We start from the raw sequence: 24,678 nt of genomic DNA on the forward strand, positions 1-24,678 counted from the left end.
TGGCCTGCTATAGTAGGAATTTATTTTTTACCTTTTTTTCCTTATCTGAGGTCAAGCATTTCACCTTAAATACAGCAGCTCTCATAGACGGTGCAGTTAAGAGACAGAGGTAGACCACTATATTTCATGAGCTACTTTACATTTTTATGGATTTGATTAAAGGAAAAGGATCTTTCTTGATGGCTTGTTTTGACCCAGTTCCCAGTTATGAGGTCTAGACAGCTCCCATTAAGATGTCTTCACAATGAGAAGTATTTTTGCCCAGGGGTCACTCGTGATGGACATGCTGGTAATTGGATTGGAATATTTTAGGGTCTGTATTGACTTGGGATATAACTGGCAGTTTTGGCTCTAAACTTTATGGTCAGTATGAAAGTATTTAGGTAAATTTGTTGGGTAGACAGTTTCTATAAGTTCTATAAGACAAAGAGACCATAACTCTACAGCAGGGTAGAGACTGGTTTGATGTGTGCCTGTATGTAGAATTATGTACTGTATGTTGTATGGATATTTATTGTGACCTATTGTTAGTATTAAAGGGTAGTGTCACTTCTGAAACATTTGAAATAGTGTCACGTATTCTCATAAGAACATTTTATAATTCAGAGGTTGCTTTTTATAGCTCAAAGGAGACATAAAGGAGTACTGAGTTACAGTATGGTTCAATAAAGTTTCAGTTTTGTCTTAGATGTTTCTCCTAAGGAATTATAGGAAAAATAGAAAGAATTGAGACAACTGTTGACATACATTAAGAGCCTAGAGATATACAAATAAATGTGGATGTTATAGCTCACATAATTTGGTCTTGGAAGAATTTAATGAGAAATGTGTTCATATTTAAATATCTGACTTTTGATTGCAGACTTGGTATTTTTACTAAATGTCAGCTTTACCCATATTTGACTGTGATATTCCTGATTTTTATAACCTCTTTGCAACAAACTTAGTCACTATAATACAATAAAGCATGACAAGTGGCATTTACAGAGTATCCATTGTTATATTCAACTCTTGACTGATACTGAAGCCAGGTTATGATGTCTTTGATTTGCTAAGCTGGTTAGGTGTTGTGTTTGTCCCATGGGCCCTCAAGCAGCAGGGTGGTTGGCATGTGTCAGCTATTTTGGTAATGAAAAACAAGTAATGAATACTGGCCCTATTCAGTGATGGAAATAAAGTGTGTAAGGTTCACTGCTCTCTTTATGATGTTTTGGAGACACTCCATTCATGCTGCTCAATTCTGACGGGAACCACAGCAAGCATTTTGCCTCTCAGTATGCAGTGTGAATGTGAATGAATACACAATTTCTGTGTGATTTCTCGGAGCCTGAGTCATTTATAAGACAATAGTTCTTGGGACACTTCGGCTTTGTTGAAATTACACACAACTGTCTGGCATACTGAGAAGTTGACATAACCACCCTCATATATACCAGAAACCTGTGACTGGCTGACGAGTGAAACCTGTTTCTCCATTCTGAAGAGGAACCGAGTCTGTTTATCAGTCCACTAATTGCTTTGGTCGCCCTGTAGTCTGTGCGAACTCCGAGCTGAGATATGTTTAGAAGCATCTCCCAAGGGACAGTAAATAGTTTCTGTTTCCCCCAAGTGCAGGATAGGTAAATAATTAGATTGTTGTTTATATCATTTCCCTCATATTTCAAAATGGTTTGGCTTGCCCTGGGGCTCACATATGGGGTTTGGGAGTTGCTAAATTGTTCCCTGGAAAGCTGTTCTTTCCCACCAACAAACACCAATTCCAGTTTATTTAAAAGGTACACTCAGTATTTTGTTATTTTGTGCCAGCCGATATGTCAATTCATCATGGACTATGGAAATGCCCACACCCAGGCCATGTCCACAATAATACATTTCCATTTGAAAATGCATAAATGTTGCTACGCTCACGCCCCTCATCCACAATAGAATGCCATTTTACTCCACCGAAAACTGAGCATTTCATACACATTCTTTGTATACAATAGCCTAGTTTCTATCAACTTTTCGTACCTTTCGCTTCCCATTATTTTTTCCTCTGAAGTTTTGTTAAAATGGGGAGAGTATTGAGACAATTCATTGAAATTAGCCAGCTTAATGTCATTTTCATTTCACAAATAAATGCAATCAGAAGACGAGGAATTGAAATCAAAAGGGAGCTGTTGCCCTTCTGATAGGACTGTAATATTGGTCCTGATATTGCGACTATTGTAGGTTGCCACCAGTTCCAACCCAAAAGTGATTCGTCATGGCCCTGTTCAAGCTGGCAACCTGCATCAAGTAGTAGGGGAAACTTTCAGTCTTAGTATAAGGACCATCCATCTATGTGATGTGTGCACAACTATTAAATAAAAATTGTTGTATGAACATGATATTCCTGATATTCAATAGGCTATTTTGAACAATCATCTAATCTAAAGCATTGCCATAACAACTGCAATATGTCCCGCATATTTGTCCAGCAACTTTTAATGACCAACTGAACTCGATTGTCATCTCAAATAAATTTTAGCATCATAATGAAATTTAAATTTTATGAAGTTCAGCAAATGCAATCCGAGGTATAGAGGTTAGATTTAAAATATTTAAAAGTTTTAAAATGTTCAAAAGCTCATTTTCTGAATGTGAACTCAGCAATGGACAAATAGTTTTCATAGTTTATAGTCTTGAAAAAGTGTAGAACATTCTGAGAATGTCATTCAGCCGACTTTTTTGTCTACAGAACAGGGTAAGGCTAATTTAAGTTTGTGTAAGGAAAAGGCTAGTATATAGGCCTAACAATATAATTTTTTTCGTTTGGCAATTAATTATTTTATTTAATGCTTTTTTCATTTGGTAGGCTAATTTATTTAATTTAATACAGAGAATTTTGCTGGCATTTTTTCAAAAGTAAACTAAACAATCATTTTAAAGAATTGGGCTGTATGTTAGTGTTTCAAAAAAGCACACTGATGTTTTTCTTCTAGTATTGTGTATTTATTTTAAATTTAAAACATCTTTGTGCACAGAAATTATGTTTATTTTGTAAGGGCTATTTCCATTTATTATTTTGAATGGTGTGTAAAAGCAACTTTATTAAATAAATGGATGTCTACCATGATTAAATTAATCATTAATTTGCCATTACATTGTTCTCCTTGCAATTGTCAATGTGCATGATATGAGATATTTGTGTTGGCACTTCTGGAAGTGTCATGTTTGCAGCATCGGATCTATATTCTGTTAAGATTAATCCATAATCATGTACAATAAGGATGTATACCATCGTCATGATAACACAGGCTAATGATTGGGGTAAATTCTGTCATGTAACAATATATTTTTGCATTAATGGCAATTTTCTCGACAAAAAGTGTTTCCAAACCAGTTTTTCGTGACATTTGAAGTATCGACATAAAGATTATGCGCTAGAGTTAAACGTCAACCTTTGTGAAATTTTTGTGATAATTTGCGTTTCCATCAGCTTTATTTTGATCGCAAAAGATCCTTGGATGGAAACGTAGTTACTGACATAAGGAAAATGAAAACACATTGATTTGTCTACTTTTATGCCTCTCATCCACACTGGAATACCGACAATGAAAATGAAAAAAAGGACAGTTTTTTAGTTACTGATGCCATTTTAAACATGTGCTATTTGCAGTCAGCCATGATTAATAATTCTGTGAGCTAAAGTGTCTTATAATAGGGTGATTTATTGAGATAAAATAAGTAGTAATTGGCTGGTCATGTGATCTCAATGAGGCAGCCCAGCTTCATGTAAAATAAACCAGTTTTTATAAGGCTACTGATATGACTGGAGTCTTCATCTCATGTAAGCGTATATAAGTGAACCTTTAATTTAAGAGAATAAAATTAATCTCACATATTTAGACTTTTAAATATATTCAATAGGATATATAAAAGGAACCCATTCAGCTTAGAAAACCCTTAGTGATAATATACCCTTGCAATTATAACTTTGGGTTTTTGTGACTTAAAGTGCTCCTATTATGGTTTTTAAACATGCCTAATTTTGTTTTAAAGGTATCATACAATAGATTTACATGCATCCAAGGTCAAAAAACACTTTAATTTGCTCATAATTTAAATTGCAGCATTACCTTTTTTTCCCCAGTGTCAAAAACGACTCGTTCAATGATCCATTCAAAAGCGTTCATTCTAAACTCCTTTCAGAGAGCATACTCTGCTCTGATTGGTCAGATTTCCCAGTCTGTTGTGATTGGTCTACCGCTTAAGTGTAGTGTTTGAGGGCAGGTCAAAGCTGTTCGTGAGCAGCCAATGAAGACCAGAGGCGGGTTTTTTGTTACCAAATTATGTAGGTTAGTACAGGAAGTAAGTCTGGAATTACTAACGTTTATTACTAACGGTTCTTTCTTTTGGGAGTCAATAACTCTTACTGAATAACTCTTGCAGACTATTTTACATTCACAAACAGCTGTATAACACACTACATGAAAGGTAATATTTTAAAAAACACAATAGGTGCTCTTTATGGGTTTCTTGCAACTGGGTCCAGAATCTCATTACAGTATGGTTCATTTTACAGATCCCTGTTTCATTAGTGCTGGTGTAACCTTGAGCTGACCAACTTGGGTGTATTTTTAACAATTAACTCAATATTGACCCTCTCCTGGTCGGCCATTACCACAGTCTGAGCTCATCATTTTGATAGGGGTGGGAAAAGCAGTCCTCTCCTCTCCCATCCCCCCCACATACTCTGCATTCCTGCAGAACAAATGCTCACTTGTTGCTTTAGTGCCTTAGATCAACAGTTGCTGGATGTTGGACACTTTAGACAAAAAAGACCTTGCATAAAACATTGTCAGTGCTACTGTCCTGCCCTAGCACAGTGACTTTGTAGTCCTTAATGATTAAGAATATAGGGAGTCATAATTAATCAAATAAGTCATACTTTAAATGTATATAATAATAAGTAATATGATTGAATATTTTGAGAGTTTTGTGGACATATATATATATATATCATGTATAATCCATAAATAACTAACGAAGATGAACACAATTAATACTATAGCTTATACTTTAGGGTTAGGGATAAAACAAACAAACAAACTAAGTATAAAATCTGTCATGTAAATTATTACGCAAAATTTGTGCTAACATTTTTTGAGAAGAGGTGTGTGATTTCTTTTCAAAGTGATTTGAGTTTTGCATTGTGGGCTATAAAATAGGCAAAATAAAAATCAAAACAATACGAAAATCATAAACTTAGATTGAAAAAGTGACCAGAGTTGGTCATTTTGGTAACTCTTTACATTAAAGGTGACTGAGCCATTGAATTAGCCACGGCCCCTCATTTCAAAACTCCGCCCTCCAAAGTAAATTTTGAGACCAATATCGAGCAAAAGAGCAGCATTGTTTGTTCCTGTGGCTGTAAAATTCAACAGTGTTACAATAGTGCTCTCTACTGTCAAACATTATGAATCATATCCTCCATGATCTGCTTCAAATACAACACTATGAGAACAAGCAAATTGATTGACAGGTGAAAAGCGTCAATGTCCGCGGACCGCAGACACATTTTTGTTTGCTGTTTACAAAGTCTACAGCTGTCACTGAGACTGGTGAGATATCTCAGGACACTTATTTCATTCATATCTTTAAGGTAGTTGGAACATTTTTTGCATATTTTCCATGATAAGAAATCGCTTACAGCACCTTTAAGGTTCTATTCGTTAACATTAGGAATTAGGTATTAACAAACTAACATGAACAATGCTTTTTACAGCTTTTATTAATCTTGATTAATGTTCATTAATCAAAATATTATTGTTCTTTTTTTGTTCATGTTGGTTTATATTCCATTAACTCATTTGAACATATACAACTTATGTAAAAATTGCATATGTACAAATTATACATTAAAGCAAGACTAATAAGTTCTTTTAAAAGTGTTGTTCATTTTTAGTTCATGGTAACTATTGTTTTAACTAATGGTAATGAATATTAACTTATTGAAATGTGTTACAGACATTATCTTAACTAAATGTTTAAATCAGCTTTTTAGATTTTATTTTGTTCTATTTTTGACCATCTAAACATTAGCACTTGTCTTAACTATCATTTTTACACAACATAGAGTGTCCAGCAGATTGACCACACATATTGCGTTCTGACCTCGCAGTTGAATTTTTTCAGATAAGTTGGAACACATGTAAAATTAATTGGCATCTGTAAAACATGTCCCAAAAAAGGGCATCGTCCTCGGAAAAGGACAGGAAGTAAATTTGATGAGTGTGATTGAAAATGTTCTCTCATTGTGACTGTGCAGTTTGTGGAGGGTCCAAGCTGCCCTTGCAGTGGGGTGCAGGCTGAGGCTATGAGTGGGATTAGACCCCCTCTTCATCCCCAGTGGCATTACATTGTGCTCCAGCCTGCCGTGCGTGGTGGGCTTCCTCTGATCGGCTAAAAACGATTTTCTGACCCCCATTGTTAAGTGATTTGGGGGCTGGTGACCCACACTGCTTGCCCTGTGCATGTCAACCTTCAAGCAGAGGAATGACACGAGGGCTCACATAAACTGTACACATGAAGTGGTTTCTGCTGTTCCAATTAGTTCCAGGAAGCACAGCTTGTCCATTCATGCCATGTTTTTGAGAATTGTTCGTAATGTGCTTTTATTTTAAGTTAATGTAGATTAGATTTAGCACAGCTGATTTTATGCCCCCAAAGACTGACTCATTAGATTAATATTTGAGCAATTTCCATTTAAACTGAGTCACATTTGCATAAGTGTTCTGTTGCATAAATCTTTCAGTATTCTTAATGAGTCATTTGTACTAGATGACTTAATTGCATGACTAAACAGTAAAAGGTGAGGAAAATTGTTCACATGTCATTTTCACAGTATTTGTTTGCTGTGTTCTGGCAATATTTAACTTTTTAGGTGCTGAAAACATCACACCAGGTGTTTCACAACACCTTCATTTGTCATACGTCATTATGAGTAACTCCTGGTGTTGAGCCAGGAATGTGTCTTTTTTTTGTGACACTACACAGAGTACTCAAAGTCAATTTTTATGTTGATATATTTAACAGTGAGGAATACAACTCATCTTTGTCCAGCTGTCAAGTTTTATGGGAAAATGGTCATGCACCAGGTCCTCTGAGACAACCAATGTGCTGTTTTGGAGATTTGTTTTACATTTCATACATTGTGAAACTCCTTTTCAGAGGCTTGTTCTGGCATCTTAATGCAGCTGTGGTCCAGCTGCACTCAAGATCTCTTCAGATATGAGATGTTTGGTGTAGTATCTCCACTAGGGCTGCAACTAATGATAATTTTGATAATCAACTAATCTAACGATTATTAGAATTATTCGACTATTCAGGCGATTATTTTAATGATTAATTACCGGGTGATGCAAGTTAAGACTTTACTATGCAAAGCAGAAGCCCTGCATCAACACTGTCCAGAAGTGCTGCCAACTTCTTCTGGCTTGGTCTCATCTTAGATGGAAAGCAGAACAGTGGAACCATGTTTTTTGGTCTGATGAGTCCACATTTCAAGTAGTTTTTGAAAAATACAGCCATCATTTTCTCTGAGCCAAAGAGGAAAATGACCATCCAAGCTGTTATTAGCATCAGGTCCAAAAGCCAGTGTCTGTATGGGCCAGGTGTGTGTCAGTGCATGGGTAAATCACACAAATAACACCTTTTGTTTTGTTATAATTTTTCATACTGTCCCAACTTTTCAGAATTGGGGTTTTATATTACAGTTTTTTCTTCTGCAGTATAGCTCCTTAAGTAAATGTATGTAAGGAGCTTTAGATATTTATATGGGAAAACAAACCAAAAAAGTCAAATCAGTAACCAAGTTTTTTTGCATTGTATATTGGGCTAAGACTACACTCTCACCTTTTGTCAACTTCGATCCATCTTTAACGCACAAAAAACAAGCTCTCTCCTCTTAACAGAGCTGCCTCATCTCAATAAGATACACACGTGACATATATTATGATTCACTACATCGCGAGCCATCATGTTATAATCTAGCTGCAGCGCATGCAAATACGAGTGTCTCTGTGCGAGAAGTGAGGGTTTATCAGCCGGTAGAAGTTTGAAACTCTCTCGCTCTATCTTTCACACTATTCATATAAGTGGCTCTGAAAATACAGAGAAATACCAGTTTCTGAGATTGTACTTATTTACACAACCCACTTCCTTATTATTTGTACTTTAATAAAGGATGCATTAAACATATAATGCCGGGCAGTTTCATTTTTAGACACTCTGACAGGCAAGTTTTGCTCAAGCGGAATGCCAGATAAGGCTTGACTTTATTTCACATCAGGACGACACATCTGTATTTACTTATTTTGTATTTTTGTAGTATAATTCCTTTATACTTACCAAACAGTCCAGGTGCACTTCAAACTTTTCAAACAGCATGGTGATGTAGATTGCAGTGTTTTCTTCCTCTTCTCAATCAGGCACAAACTACAGTGCTCCTCTCGCATGTTAAGTTAAATGAGATCAAATGACTATTCTACAAAAACATTTTGTCGTCAATTTTTTATAGTCGACGTTGTCAATAACGTCGACTAATTGTTTCAGCCTTAATCTCTACCAGTTCTCTAATAAAGACCTCCTTGTTAGGCTCCTTTGAAGATATTCTTATTCAAAGGCCCTCTTATTCAAAGACATTTTAAATTAGTTTGGATCAACTTTGAAGATCCAATTACACTTTCTTGTTTCATCAAAAGTAGACAACATGATCACAAGGGAAGTCGGCATGTTGTTTCCAAGCGTTCCAGTACCCTAGGATTGACTACATTATACCGACATACTGACAAGCACCATCTCCTAAGAGATATTTTTGCATTGGCTACAGAGTGTTTATCCTTCCCTTTTGGCATGATTGGAAGCGCCATGGAAGTGATGAGCGTGATTCGGAGGTTGCATATACTGCATTACTGTACTGATGTTTAGGTTAAGGTTGGGGTGGGGGAGGGGATACAGCTGAAAACAACTCGCTTTTGGCACCCTTCTGTGGACACTACACCCACAAAATGGATCTCACATGTGCTCATATGCCCAGCAACACTTACCAATTTGGCCACTTGGGGCAGTGTTAGGCACTTTAGGCACTGAAATTTTAATTGCCAACATACTGTTTCCTATTTCACTTTGAGGTCAGTCTGATATAAAATAAAGAGTGGGAATCAAGAACCGGGTCTTCAGTTCCATTTAAAAAAAAAAAAAGAAAAACCTGAAATCAAATAATTTCCATCACAGTTCGCTCCATTGACGATTTTGTCTTGGTGTAACACCGTAGCAAAATATGCATAGAATACATGCATTAGAGCCACCTTAAACTTTGCCGCCGTCATCTTTGATCTGTGCATGTCTTTTTATGTTTTTGACTGCATGATAATCAGATCCAGAATCATTATATTCCTTTTGATTTCCATCCCCAAGCAACAAACCTGCCAAACTCCCTATTTCACAAACTTTAACCTACAGTCATCTCTTGTTTTTAGGAATCTTGGAAGTTTTAAAACATTACTCCAACTTTTGCTGTTTTTCTTCTAAAGTTTACCACTTCTCAGTAGTGGAGCCCATTAAGAAGGTTGGCATGGAACAGAGTTTAGAGTCCTTTGGGAGAGCTGAGTGTGGGGCAAGGTGACATATTTATTCCTACACTAAGCAAAACACAGAGAACAATAGATAAGCCTGAACTGTCTGTAAGTTTAGAGGGCTAGCTGTACCAGTGTACATGTGTGGGCTGAGGAAAGCTGTGTACTAGCATGTCTTTGCTGATTTGTGGAGTTTAACAGTTAGTCACACTAAAGCAAGATTTGTGTTCTGGTCCTGAATTGGGTTTTGTAACCCACCCGTTACTTTATCTCTTTCTTCTTTTTTTTTCTTGATTTACAGATTTACGGTTATGGTTTCTTCTCCGGGTGGATTAAATTTGTTACGGAACAGGGTTCCTAATGAAATTGTTACACTAATTGGCCCTCATTATGATATAAGACATTAAATACAACTTGAAATCTCCATAACATGGGATAAATTGAATTGCAAAATGTGGAATGTCAAATGTTGCGTCAGATTATGGTACATTATAGTGTCTTTGATAACATTGATAGTTTGTGCTTTTGGCCACATCCCAAAGTTTTATCACTGGGATGATTCTTTTGATATATTATTAAAAATGTCCTTATGCAATACAGTGCTCATCATCACACTTGGAATTACATGCTGTAAACTTTGATAATGACCTCATGATCTACACAGTGTCCAACATTAACAGATATCAGGCTGCCAGAAGTGCTTTTAAAAGTTAACATTCTTATTTTACCTGACACAATGTATAATGGTCAAATACGTTATTCTAGCCCATGTTTACATAGAAAAACTATGGGGAAAAAACATCTATCTGCAAACATTCAGGTTTGATCTGTATGTTCCCCTGAAGGAACTCTGTAATGATTAAAGTTTAGAACAGGAAGTAAGGTTTAGAGAGAACTGTAACCTGGTCAAACATAGGACACAAAGGAATGTTAAACAGTCTTGAAAAACTGAAATTGTTGGTCAAAGGAAACATGAAACCACACCTGAAGGACCTTAATTGCTTTTTTTTGTTTTGTTTTTTTAATCTCCGAACCCAACATAGTAAATATGGACTACAGATTGATTTAGGGCTGCTTGATAATGATGAAAATGATAATCACGATTATATTGTTCAAAATTGTAATTTTGTTTTCTGTTATTTTGAAAATTATAATTGTTTTTTAATTATAGGGCTGCACAATTTGAACAAATAAATAAATAAATAAATACTGTTGCCACTGCTTAGATCTTGATTCTAAAAGAACAAAAAACATAAAAATACATTAAACAGTAGCTCTCATTTTAAACAATTTGTTAGAATTGCAAACCAGTAAATTATTCCTTTTGACCAAAATGAAAGCATGTACTTTTCTGCTAATAGAAACAGTTACTCGGGTGTTTACACTTGCGTTCTCTTTCAAGATCCTTTATTTAAATTATTATTATAATTATTATTAACATTATTATTATATCCCCGTACCCATTTAGTAATATATAGGCTAATATGATATAATAGGTAATCTATTTCTGTAATAATTGAGCGTGCATAATTGTTATACAGTCTCAAGCTTTTATTTTGAAGGAAGCCTAATTATTTAATCAAACCTTTTATTTTGAATGAAGACAGTGTTGTTTCTGTGTGTGATGACATGTGAACAATCCACCAGCAGATGTGACAGTGGCGTTTTGTACTTCTTCCATACATTGAGAAATGCTCTCGTCTCTTCCGTGCTCCACACAACCCCGGTGACATGGGGTTACTTTAGATTTGTTACACACTTGTTATGCCAAATATATTTTAAATAAGGCAAATGTGCAACTAAGGTAAATGCATAGCACTTTAAAATAAATCGTCAGCACACGTTAGTGATGTGCACAAACCCATCTCATAGCACAGCTGTTCTGTATAAAACATACATTATCAAAGCACGAGATGTAATTAATTTCATGTGCATCAAGCACAGAACGGCGTATCATTATCCTTGTGTGCCGCACATGTGAGACTCATAAACATCTGCGGTGCAGTTCTGTATTTCAGCGCATGCTTGAAAGAGAAACAGTGATTGGTCAGTAGCGAAATTCTGAAGAGAGCATGAATAATCAGGTGAGGTGAAAACGGACCTGGAATGAGCTTGTGATTTGGTCTATCATCTGTAGACACAGCCTATAATGAAAATTAACAACAATTTGCAACTTTACCTGGCTGGCACATTCTGTTTGCTAGCTCTATTGTAGACGCTTATGCTTAATTAACCATGAGAGGCAGAAATCGTGATCGTGATTAAAATACGATTAATTGTGCAGCTCTAGATTGACCTTAATACTAGACAATCCCGCATCCCCCAATCCAACTCCACTGCTCTAGATTAGGGTTTTGAAACCTAGATTGCAAATTCATCCTGTGGATTAGATCAAAGTGGTTCTCCTATTGACCCCAACACTGGATTAAAATAGTCTGGAAAGAGGTAGATTTAATGTGTCACCCTGGACTCTTTACCCCCAATAACATAAGGAATGGACTAATCTCCTTTGCTCTCCCACACAAATACACACATGGTGAGGGTTTCTTTTTGGCCTGGCAAGGCCAAATAGGCCTGTCCATTTGATCCAACTCCAATCCTGTTTTTGAGCAGTGGGTACCTGGTACAAGATGAGTGGTTGAAGATTAATTGGCCCTGTTTTGTATCTGAGGCCCTGGAAAGCCCATCAAAGAGACAGCTTCATGTTGAGAGGGGAAACCCTGTCCGTGGCTTATCCTCGGCCTGTCTGTTTTTCCTCATGGACATTATGCCCAATTGCACCAAGATTGAGCTAAGAAAATGTTTGCTAATAAAAATAATAAATCAACAAAACCAACTTAAAACCTTATACCTAAACCTAACCGATATGGTCATAAAAAGCAAATGTGTGACAGAAAAATGCAATTACTGAATCATCCACGTCATTTTGCTAGTATGAAACTTTCAGCTCATGTGTCAACTCACATGTTTTTTAAGACTCGTACCCCATTCCTTTGCATCGTAAGAATAATGCATCAGATGAGCAACTACAACAGGGGTGGGGAACCTTTTTTCCATGAAGTGCTATTTGAATATTTATGAAAGGCTCTGTCTGTGACTCCTTTTTAAGAAATGTAAACTCTTTTTGAAGATCCTTATTAAATGTACATGAACGGTTCCTTGACATTTTTCTAGCCGCAATTTCAACTGTGTGCTCTTTCAAACTGACTCTTCAATAAGTTCACTAACTGGAAGTCAATTGATAGGGAATTGTGATTGGATAGTTTAATCCAATCATATACTTCAAATAACACGGTGTGATTTTATTGGTTTTACAAGCCGTATCCTTGGCTATCTTTGATTAGAATACTCACGTGACTGAGAAAGCCACATAGGCGATAGAGAAATTTTAGGAGAGGAGACTAGAAAAAGTGCTTTTAATACGGGCCATCTGGCCACCTTACTTATAAGGTGTATCATTTAAGCCCACCTGTGTTCGTTATAAGCCCCCTGTGCTTTTAAAAATATAAATGCTTCACATTTTACTAAATAAACACCTACATTTTTATATTATTTTTAGATTTAGACCTCATACATCAAAGCCAGTTAATTACATTTATAATTTTCAATTTTCGAATCCTGCAAGCTTTCATCACATTGGTCTCTTCCTATTTGTTTTCTCACTGCATTAAAAATAGATCCAGTATGTAGAGTTTACTATGAAATCAATTAACAATTTTAACATGAGGTTCAATGTGTTATTTACTTAGTGGGCTTATTAAGAATAATACGGGTTAATGGAACATAAGCACTAATAATTTATAGTAGAGTCAAGGTAAACACATAATATTTTTTCATGAATTAAAAACACTATACTTTACAATTCAGATCATGTTTGTTATTGGTGTTTAAACAAATAAAATAATTATTCTGCTTTTAATCTATGGGCAAAGAGGCTTTCAAAGGCACTTTATAAGCCTACATTAAAACAAAGTTATATTTCTGGATTATAATTGCAGACAGAGCACTAAATCTTGTTTGTGCTCAAGAAGCTTCTTAAAAATGTAAATTGAATGTGATTATCAGCAGTTTTTATTCATGCATTTTATTATAATCTATCTTTGTGACCATCACTCAGGCAGAGTCCTGCATTAGCTCCAGATACTCATGAAATCCATCTTTTCGAATACAGAGTATTGCTGTTAAATATAAAGAAAATGAACAATATTAAGGTTCATTTTATATTTTAAACACTTAATTTTAATAATTGTATCATTCCTCACCCAGTTTGTTCATCTAACTCCAGATAAATGGCTTTTTTTGGGATCAGCAAAAAAAATTAAATTGGAGCAACTTCCAAAAAGGCCGCCGGACAGTGGTTTTTCTTGGCTCCAAATAAAAAGTAAAATGATACCAACCAATATGTGCATTTCCTCTGCAACAACACATTTTCTTCTGCTTTCTGTCTTTTTTATGTTTTAAAATAAAACAGTAAGTGGACTAATACTCTATGCTACGTGGGCTTAATAGGGTCACTTCCCGAAAGTGTTTATGAACTGCTAGTCTGCCGTTTTATTCATGATTTGTGTGAAAGGGAATTAAAGATGTTGTTGTAGCACATCTAGTGTTCATTTTACTATAAAGCTGCCATGATATGTGTAAGAACTCACCGACCCTCAAAAATGTCCCTTGGCACACAGTGCCTTTGTAGTGTCACATGAACATTTTCTAGTTCTCTGTTGTGGGTTTGATGTCATAAGAAAAATTCAGTACCCCAGCACAAGCCCCTAACAGTTTATATTATCAGTTTTCTTATATGGTCTACTTGTCATTCAGCAGACATTTTTATTAAAAGAAGTGCAACGATTGCAGAGCTTGACAACCAGGGATTTGTCCATTTCAAAAAAGGCAAATAAAAAGCACCAGCAAGGTACAATAAAATGAGTCCTTATGACTTCTGAGCTATTTTCCAACTCTTTTTTTTAAGACATACAATAGATCTTTGTGGAAAAATTTACCAAAAGTTAAGATTAACATTGTGACATTTCACTGTATACTGTAATTTAATGACAATAATGACACAATTCTTTATGTTGTGGTCAGAGGTGGAATCAAATAATCAGTTTTATTTTGAAAAGGATGTTTTTATCAAGAAGACTCATAGAGTCTCTCTTTGGTGTAAGCAGTCTGAAGAATTTGCACTCTGAACCATCATATCCTGCCGGAGATAGGAGGCAGGGGAGAGGAGCCTACCCCCGTGTAGGATGGGACTCAACTTGTGGCGGTGAGGTGGTGGAGGTTGCCGTGTTAGCACACTGAAACAGCAATGTGATATTGTAAGCAGACTTATAAAGCAATGGATTACATTTGATTGGCTAGGATTTACCTAGGTAATGGTGTGATGATATACAGCTGCTAGTCTTCCCGCTAGAACTTTATTTAACTAAATTTACATTGTCAATGGATTTCACTAGGCCATGGTAATTAGGCCCTCTATAAAGTTTCTTTGTGTTTTGCTCTGCTTGATATTCAGCAAACCCTAACCCACATTCATTCTGTCTACCTTCTCTAGCATTAAAATCAGACAGTAGATGTCAAGTGTAGCTGACCAGAGACAGGTTGGCCATGGAAATCCATGCAGAGAGCACCGTGCTCTCTCTGTGTGCTGGTCAGCGTAGAGTGGTTGCTCTGTGGGAGATGTTCATTCTTCTTGAATAAAGCTTATCAGGAATGCTGGGGCTCAATTCTCAAGGGAGTGGTGGCTACCCCGCCCCCCCACACACACACACTCTGAGTGATGGACAGCTGTGTGGTCAAATGAAAGAAACAAGCACATTCCTGTCTCCATGCGAGGCGCCTGATTTATATGCAAAAGGAAACGTCTCAGGATAAATACGGTCTTGGCCTAAGAGCAGGATTTTGGAATATTTCATGCGAGTGAAGATGTTGACATTTAATGGTTTAATGTGAATACTGTTGTTCGGTTTTACAATCACCTGTCATCCATCAATTGAAAAGTAGTCATCTCAAGTGATTTAGAATAAGTTTGAGGGTAAATCTCAAAGTGATAAGTTCTTACAATGGTGAGTTCTTAACACTCAAACCACATTTGACCCCTGATATTTAATGACACTTGACCGACCATCCATCCATCCATCCATCCATCCATCCATCCATCCATCCATCCATCCATCCATCTTTATATATATACCTTTATTTAACCAGAAGAAAACTCGTTGAGATTAAAAATCTCTTTTCCAAGAGTGTCCTGGCCAAGACAGGCAGCAGCACAAATAACAAAGTTGCAGACATAAAAAAAAAAAAAAAAACATATAACATATAGCATAAACATAAAACATAGAAGCAAGGATCATCCAAATAATTTAAGGCAAGGTTCTGATGAATGTCCCTTTTCTAGTAATTTCAAACGGTCTATGTTCTGCCTGTTGATCCAACCCAAAGCCCCTTTGGACATCCAATGGAAGTCTGTGCATGCGAGGATGGGTATGGGCATACAGGGGGCTTTTTTAAATGTTGGTACTTTGTGTGCAGTCATGGGAAATAGTGGATGAAAGCTAGATCAGCAGGGGGAGATGCTAAATGCATAGGCCCCTTTACCATGGTGCATGTAATATCCTGATCCTGAGAGCTGCCCAATCACAGGGAAGGACCTAGCCCACCTGCCTAAACAAAAATGCCCTGGGGTGGGTCAAAAGTGCAGAGGAAAGCATTAGACTACCCACGCTGGCAGCTCTGGTCAAAAGGGCATGTTAAAGGCTAAGTAGTCAGATTTTTACCTAACCTAGTCTTTTGACTAACACATAAAGGAGGCTCATAACTAAAGATGTTGATCACCAAATTACTGACTCCTACACCAGAGCTGATTGTAATGCTGTTGACCTCTGATCAAAGATGCAGCCAATACTATAATAAGACATTTTGTGGTCTTTGTGTTGACTTAAACAAGTGGTTATTGGAACGATTTTTTTGGGCAGCGTTATCTTATTTTCCACCTGGATGTCCTAATAATATACAGTATATTTTTTTTATCGCTACAGTAGCAGATTTTTGTAAACCTTCGTGCAGTTAAACCTTGTGTAGAATATGAAGTGTTGAAGTGTCATGGACCGGAATCAAGACATAAGCTCTTTAAAATTTTATTTGAAAATTTGCCTTACAGGGCTTAACTGTGACATGTTTAGCGTTTTTACACTGGTCGTGCACTGGGAGGCCCTGCCTGCCATCTCTCAGATATTCTAAGTCTTTATTAATACATTGTTCTCATGATTAGTAATGCATGACAGGGCAGGGTTGAGGTCGCATGATGACGAATGTTTCAAATTTATATTTTGAAAGTCTGTTTGATTATTTTTTCAATCCAGAAAGAGGGGTTCTGAAAATAAATAATGAGGAATTATTTTTTAATTTTTTTTATTTTTTATATATGACTAAGTATTATGGCTGAATCCCAATTTGAATACTTTTAGTAATCACAAACAGTATGTACTGCACAGACATTAATAAACTGTACACTTCTCACTATAAATTGGGCCAGTACACCAGTATTGGCGAATAACAGAACTGTCACAAACCAATAATAGCCCAAAAAGAATGCACAAGTGCATACTTTGAAAGCTCACTTTAAACAAACAATTTTCTACCTGATTGTAGATAATAAAGCTTATAAAGATTAATTAGTATGTAAATTGGAATTCAGAAAATGCTTAGCTAGTTATGTTCAGCTAGTTATTTGGTTGTGTTATGATTGTGATTCTGGAGCCCAAAATAGTGTGAATTTGTCCATTCTTGAGTGGTTAATCAATATTCATGCCACACATTTCTTTGTTTTTGCAGTATTTATACTTGCAAGCATAAAATTAGTTATGATTGATTTATGTATTGTGATTTAGCAGCTTATGAGCAACATCATCTCAGGCAGGAGCCCTGGGTGCTGTACATTTTTGGAAGACATTATGTATGTGTTTACATGTGAAAGAGACATTGCCGTACTGGAATGCTGGGTTTCCATGACGCTAGTGGGGATAAAAATATGGCATAGGCTCGGTGAGCCCAGACTCCATTTCCAGAGTCTCCAGTGGGTTTGCATAGCGACTTGAAACCCAAGTCCTAATGTTTTAAGAGTTTAGTTCACCCAAATCACCAAAAATGTTGTTCCAAACTTGGAACAACCAAAACCAACTTTTTTTTCTTCTGTGGAGCACAAAAGTATACAAGTTAGGCACTGCAGTATGTTACCCTCAGTCACCATTTACTTTCATGGCATTTTTTATTCATAAAATGAAAGTGAATGGTGACTGAGTACTTCTTCTTTTGTGTAACAAAATTAGGGTGAATAAATGATGACAGAATTTTTATTTTTGGGTCACCTCTCCCTTTAACCCAGAGCAGGAGCACATATATGGACCCAGGGTATATCTGGATTCCCTTATCCTTCTCTTCTTTCCCATGAGTTCCTCTGTCACATGTAGTCCCACAGTCACATCTCTTCTGAAAGGCTCACAGATGTATTGTTCCATATATGCCTCATGCTGCAGGCCCCAAAGGATACAGTTCCACTGTTTGCAAATGGCCCCTGGAAACAATAGGAAGGTTCCCCCAATCAGAAGAGTTTTTCTTGTCCTGCTGAAAGCTTGCGCTTGGTTAAACAAGGTTTTCCATCATCACAGGTGAGGGACCTCTTTCCTGCTAAATCAATCTCTTGATGAGTGATCGTGTTTGGCCCCTGTGGTCCCCAGTGAGAACAAACTCTGTCCTATTGTAACTGTCCCGAATAGGTAACTGTAGGTTTAAAGGGATAGTATACAAAAAAAAAATTCTGTCTTCATTGTTTGAAACAAAATGAGGGTGCGTAAATGATGACAGAATTTAGATTTTTGGTTGAACTATCCCTTTAATATCATCATATTCTAAACTTCCCATCATTCCCGCTGTTCCAGGGCTCAGTTGTGCTAATTGGTTGTTATTTGGATCGGCTCAAACGAGCACGGAGCCATTTGGAGTTTTTTTTATATGTCCCTGGGTCTTGTAGCCCTTATTCTCATTCTGTTCTGCCATACTGAGCAGAACAGAACTCAGCCCCCTCCCAGGATGCTTGACTGTGTGCATGTGAATAGGAATGCTGTGTGGGGATGGGGCCATGCTTTGTGTGTGTGTGTTATTGTCATTCAAAATGTAATGTCTTTAAAAGAGGTTTTTTAATTTGACCCCACCAATTAAGAGATTTAGACTCTGTCTGGCTGGCTGGCGGTCACCTTTGTCCCACCTGCTTATTATACTCTGCTTTCCACATCATGGTGTGAAATCCTTTTTTACTCCTGCCTTTTCTTTAGATATTGCTCGCATTATCTCTCTTTACTAAATAGTTTCTCTTGAAAGTAATGTAAAATATTGTTGCCAGACTGAAGAAAAATGTATATATGTACATATATAATATGTACAAAATGATGTCTATATATCCTCCTTGTTTATTGAATCAATAAGGGTGGCATGCCCTTCAGCTGTCTCAAACATATTAAATATTACATATTAACGTAAATCATGTTTTAAATGTGTTCTACATGTATAATAGACTATTATTTGAGAAATAGGTGTAACCTAAGTAATTACATGTCTTTAACTGAATTTAAAGTCAGTTACAGTAAATTGATTACAAGAATTTAAAATGTAATTTCTACTTACTATTTTTATGCTAAAAAGTAATTAAATTACAGTGATAGATGAATTACTTTGTAGTAAGATTACACCCAACACTGCTTTATACTTTTGTAGAAGTTTTTGGTCTTGTGTGTCTTAAGTGAAATGTTGCAAGCTTTTTTTTTTTTTTGGTCTGCGATTTAAGTCAGCACCACACTAGCTGATTTTTCCAGTGATTTTCAGGTGTGAGCTTCATGACCGTAGTCGCCGGCCAGGCAGAGGGAGACGAAGCATGCATTTGCATGTGTTAGTGTGAGGCTGTTAATCACTTGACCGTTGGGATTCCCTGCTGAGTTAATGGCTTCAAAAACTGAAAAACACATCTGGCTTGCTTGAAAAAATGATTCTGTCGCCGAAGCGGGCTGTTATCTTCTTGTCAAGTGACCAATGAGCTTCTTCTTTTAATGAAGAACTGATAAGGCGTCAAGCTGATCTGAACATATTCATCGCATTCAGCTTCATATCATTACAAACGTTGATTGTAATCCAAAGTGATCCTGTCACTAAGCGTTTTTCAAGCCTTTTTGTTCCTACACTAAAATGACATCAGAAACCGAAGCCACAAAATTCTGTTGTGGCTGCATATGTACATAGGTACACATTCTATGACAAGCCTCAATGGCATAAATACACAATCACAATGTGTATTTCACAATGTGAAGACACTCCATGAATTGCTTCCTTTAGGTTCTTTTCAAACCTGGCTTGTTTGCAGTATTTGTTTCGGAACCTGGTGCATTTTATAACCAGAATTACTGGTTCAGTTCATATCAGTTCAGACATATGTGAACACGGAAATCGCATTCGGATCCACACCAAAACTGTTGGTCCGAGACCACTTGGATGGAGAAGAAATCTGTTGGTCTGCTCGTCACTGTAATTCATAATTATGGATTTTGGTGGCTATATTAGATAAAGATCGATCTTCACGATTGCTTCTCTCTTTTGGATAGTGGCAGAACAGACACAGGTAGGACAGAGTCAGCAACATTTTATCCAACTAATGATGGATACAAATATAAACAAAGGAAAAGTTTTGGTCAGTTTTAAAATATAACTGAGCTGTGAATAAAATGCAACACTGTAACTACAGTATTTTATCCCCTGTTTCAAAACAAATCAAGCAAGCTACAGGTCTGAAAACTCCCTAAATCACTCTATAACAATTATTTATGCTCACGCGGTACTTCTGTTTTTATTTTGGCAATCTTCATTTTACAGGGAATTAGAGGAAGACAGGAGCGGTGAATTGGTATGTTTGTCACCACTCCATAATTTTGTATTGGCAAGTGTGTCATATCGCTGACTGAAGAAAGCAAGATCTCACCAAACAGTCTGCATGTGTGAAACCCTCAGCCAAAATCAAGTTCTTTGGTGTCTGCTAATGTGACGCAGGCTTTAGCAGACTAGTAACATAATCGCAGCATCGCAATGATTAAGCTTAATTTTAAGATTAATTTTAAGATTATCTGATTAAGGTGCTTCTTAAACTCAAGACTACTCTGTGGTCTTGAGTTTAAGCCCTGCTCTGACCAGAAACAAACAAAACCAATTTTTCCCTCTGTTATTAACTGCAATAAAATGGCATCACATTATTCTGTATACATATACAGTACAGAATACAGAGGTCATTCCCAAACCCGCACTGGCTGATATGGTGATAATCAGGTGTCTGTACATTTTTGAGCCAAGTATTATTACCACCCAGAAATGTATTAGTTTTATGATGCAGTTGTTTTGTAAACTACAATTGACACAGATGCCAATTGTATTTTGTTTATGACTTCAAAATTCACTAATTAGTCAAGACACATACCTTTGTGTCTCTGATTTGCTAGCTACTCAATACTTGTTGTTCTGTACACACTATTGCAATTTAATGAAAAATGTGTTGTTGCTGCCTGATTTTTTGAGAGGGAATTCGAGAGTAAAATTATGTTTTTTACTCCTGTTATTAACCAAACTTTGTGTGTGCAGAACAGGATTAACCACTCCGAAAAGGAGTGACAATGTTTTAAGCTGCAGTGTGTGTATGGCTTATTAAATGTTTCCTCAAAACTTCACTTATCAAAACTGAAAACATAAAATTCAATAAACTTTTAAAACTACCTCCATGTTTGAACCACCTTTCACAGTCTGGAAATATACAGTACAGAACCCCCTAAAAAACTTGTTACTTGAGAAGTTCCTCTTGAATTATTTGAGGCCTCTTTTGAGTAGATGATTTTACCTGAAAAAAACATGAGTACTTATGGCAACACTATCACCTAAAACAACCTCTGACCCTCAACTCAGAGTGAGACATTCAACTGCAAAGACTCACATGAAGACACCCTGTGCACTCCTACATGCAATAACCTCTTCTGAGGTGTAAGAGCTGTCATAGCGAGGGGTTTCTGGGTCAGAAGTGCAAAGTTGGCCTCTCTCGAACAGTAGGAGAGCTGGTGAAGATTGGCTGTAGAAGACTGAAACAAAGGCTTGGTTCAGTTCTCATAAGAGAGCACCAGGTTATCTCATCAGGAAGTGGATATGCATGACACTTGATGAAGATAAATGAGGTTCAAAGCTACAGGACAGTGGCAGACTCTACTGTTGTTGTTGGTAAGGGCAGCAGGGGTGAACTTCAGTTTTATGTTGATATGTCACTCTATGAGAGAGGCAAACTGATTCATGGAGTGAATAGTCATTTAGCAGATGCTTTCATCCAAAGTGACTGGCAGTACACTGATTTTCAAGGACAATTCCAGCCCTTGCTCAAGGGAACAAACATTACGGTTCATGGATTCCTTGTGGGATTTGATAACCTTACAGTTATCAGCCCTGAAAGGGTTTTTACTGAAGTTTCAGATTTTCTTTGTACACATGTATCTGAGCATGTAGTTATACCTGCATTGGAAGCCTACTTGACTCTACACATTATATCAAATGATGGGCTGGATTTTTAAAACAAATTATTGAATCAAATTCTACCTTTTAGGGCCTTCTTTTTCAAGAGAAATTGGAGGGAAATAATTCTAGATAAGATTTTTTTGATAAATGGTCATTTTGTTATATCAATTCGTTTTTTAATTCACGTTATGGCCAGAGAGCAGTTGTCATTTCCATGGCAGTCACCATCCACGGCAGCATTAGTTCCACCGTGTGCTCTTTTTGTTGCTCTTCGGAAAAGAGACGGAGCTAAAAAAAAGTTGGTAGATGGGGTAAAGTCTCTCTGATCCCCTTTTCCATGTGACAGGTAATCCAGAGTCCACTGTCAGCACAAATGTGGCTTTGAAAGCCGGGAGAGGGCGCGACTGGACATGGTGTCCCTGAATGTTTTTATGGTTATGTGAGTGTGTGGGTTTGTGTGCCATTGCAAATCTATGAGGAATACCAATCAAGAGAAACCAGTTTATTTTTGTAGAAGAGGCTACAGTTTAGGCAGCAGTTGGGTAAGTTTAGGTCGAGTTTAAAATATGGCTTTTTTTATATTTGGTCACATTATGCATCGATCGGATTGCTTTCCGATTTGAAGTGCACATTAAGCCGGCGCCACACTAGCTGATTTTCAGGTGTGAGCTTAATTAACATATCGCCAGATAGAAGGTGATGAAGTGCGCATTAGTCTTTCAGTGGGAGGTGGTTAATCACTTGACCATCGGGACTCTCTGCTAAATTATTGGTTCCAGCAATGGAAAATCACATCAAAACTGTTAGAATTTTTTTTTTCTTACACCAAGGCAGGGATGTGTGTTCTCTCTCAAGTGATCGATGAGCTACTTCTTTAAATGAAGAACTGACAAGACTTCAAGCTGATCTGAATGTTTTCATCGCAGTAAGCTGCATATCATCACAAACGCTTATTGTGTTTGTAACTTTATGACAGATATAAACATGGCTTCACTCTTTCAGTGCGTAAGTGTGTGTGATTATTAGTGTGTGCCATTGTGTATTGGCAACTGTGTCAAATGAGATGTGATGACTCAAGGGATGTAGCGATCATACAGTTTCAAACTGCAGGTTTCTAATCTTAACAAAAGGCTTATTCAGAGTTAGTGTAAGCTGTTCTTTTGTCAAGTCTTGTTAAGTGCTTTATTACATTTTGGGTTGGCATTAAATGTCAACAAATTGGCTTAAGGTGTCAAATTAAAAACACAAACAATTGTTTTATTGTCAAAGCTGATTTGAGATGTCTGACATGTTAGTGTGTATGTTTGTTAGTGGTTAAAATGGAGTTTTGTGTAAAAGTTTTAGTTTGCTATCATGATGTTATTATTTTGCTGTCGTTAATGGTGCTTTTCCAATTTTATTGCTCACGCTTAACAGTAAGGCCAAAACATACTCTATTCAAGTATGTCAACATGGGAACTTTTTTGCTACAGAAGCTCGATTTTGTGCATTGTTGCGTTCCAAAATCTGTCAGACTGCATTCTCAACATTGCCACAAGTGAACCATCTGCTTCTACGATGATTTTTCTTTTTTAAATCAATTACTGTAATAGGGAGAGACCCCCAGCCACTCGGGGTTGCGTCTGGAAGGGCATTCAGCTAATAGGAGCAGCCAAAAGAAGAAGAATAATACAATTACTGTAATGGCAGAGCAACAGTTTGAAGAATTTCTTCGTTATTGCGACTGCCTAGTTTGCTTACGCCTAGAAAAATCCCTGCATCAAATCTAGATTTGCTATTTGCTATGGTCCACATTCTGTTTCAAAAGTTTTAGCTTATGACTGTAATGTTTGTGTGTGTGTGTGTTTTTCAGAACACCAGGACTGTCTACATCAAGTGGTTCACGAGCGTCTGGGAGAGCTGTTGCGTGTACTAAAAGCTGTGATTTCTAAACACCACTCCCTCAATTCGGTGGAAATCCTCAGTGCAGCTGGGACCCTCATCGCAAAGGTCAAAGGTGAACTCGCCTTATCCAACTTTACTATGACATGGTACACAAAAATAAGTAAAAGAGACTAATTCGCTCTCTCTTTGTACATCTTTATCCTTAAACTCCCTCTTACTGGCCTCCCAAGTACTGCATTGCACAGTGGATCACTAAGTGTCTCTTGTCTCTGGACTGGTAATCATACACCTAAAATTGCCAGAGATGATTTTCCAGCTGGATTACAAGTTTCGCATAGAACATACATGAGAAAGTCAAATCCCTTAAAAAGAGACTTCTTTGTTTCACAAGATAGATTCTCAGATGACTGAAATTGCAGTGTGGTTATAAAAGCAGAACAATGCACGTCTACAAGTGTGTTTGTGTGTTTGTGTGTGTGCACGTGTGTTTTGTGGGCAAATGCTTAGACTTTGAATACAATGTCCTTGTTGTGAAGGAGTCCCGTTCACTTGGTAAGAGATTAGCATCTCCATGCATGGTGATTTATCAGTTGGCTTGTGGACAAGAATCTAA

The 24,678-nt window shown here is 36.9% G+C and overlaps 1 protein-coding gene across 2 annotated transcripts in view; it reads left to right on the top strand.

Annotated features, from left to right (window-relative positions):
• Positions 1 to 24,678, top strand: part of LOC127635362 (rho GTPase-activating protein 29-like) — a 62,241-nt gene that overhangs the window by 7,359 nt on the left and 30,204 nt on the right. For both annotated transcript variants that reach the window (XM_052115340.1, XM_052115341.1), the window contains exon 3: positions 24,034 to 24,177. In XM_052115340.1, the coding sequence (XP_051971300.1) occupies positions 24,034 to 24,177 (144 nt within the window). The remainder of the gene's footprint in view (positions 1 to 24,033; positions 24,178 to 24,678) is intronic.

The sequence above is a fragment of the Xyrauchen texanus genome, chromosome 42 (assembly GCF_025860055.1).
Source record: "Xyrauchen texanus isolate HMW12.3.18 chromosome 42, RBS_HiC_50CHRs, whole genome shotgun sequence".
Taxonomy (NCBI): domain Eukaryota; kingdom Metazoa; phylum Chordata; class Actinopteri; order Cypriniformes; family Catostomidae; genus Xyrauchen; species Xyrauchen texanus.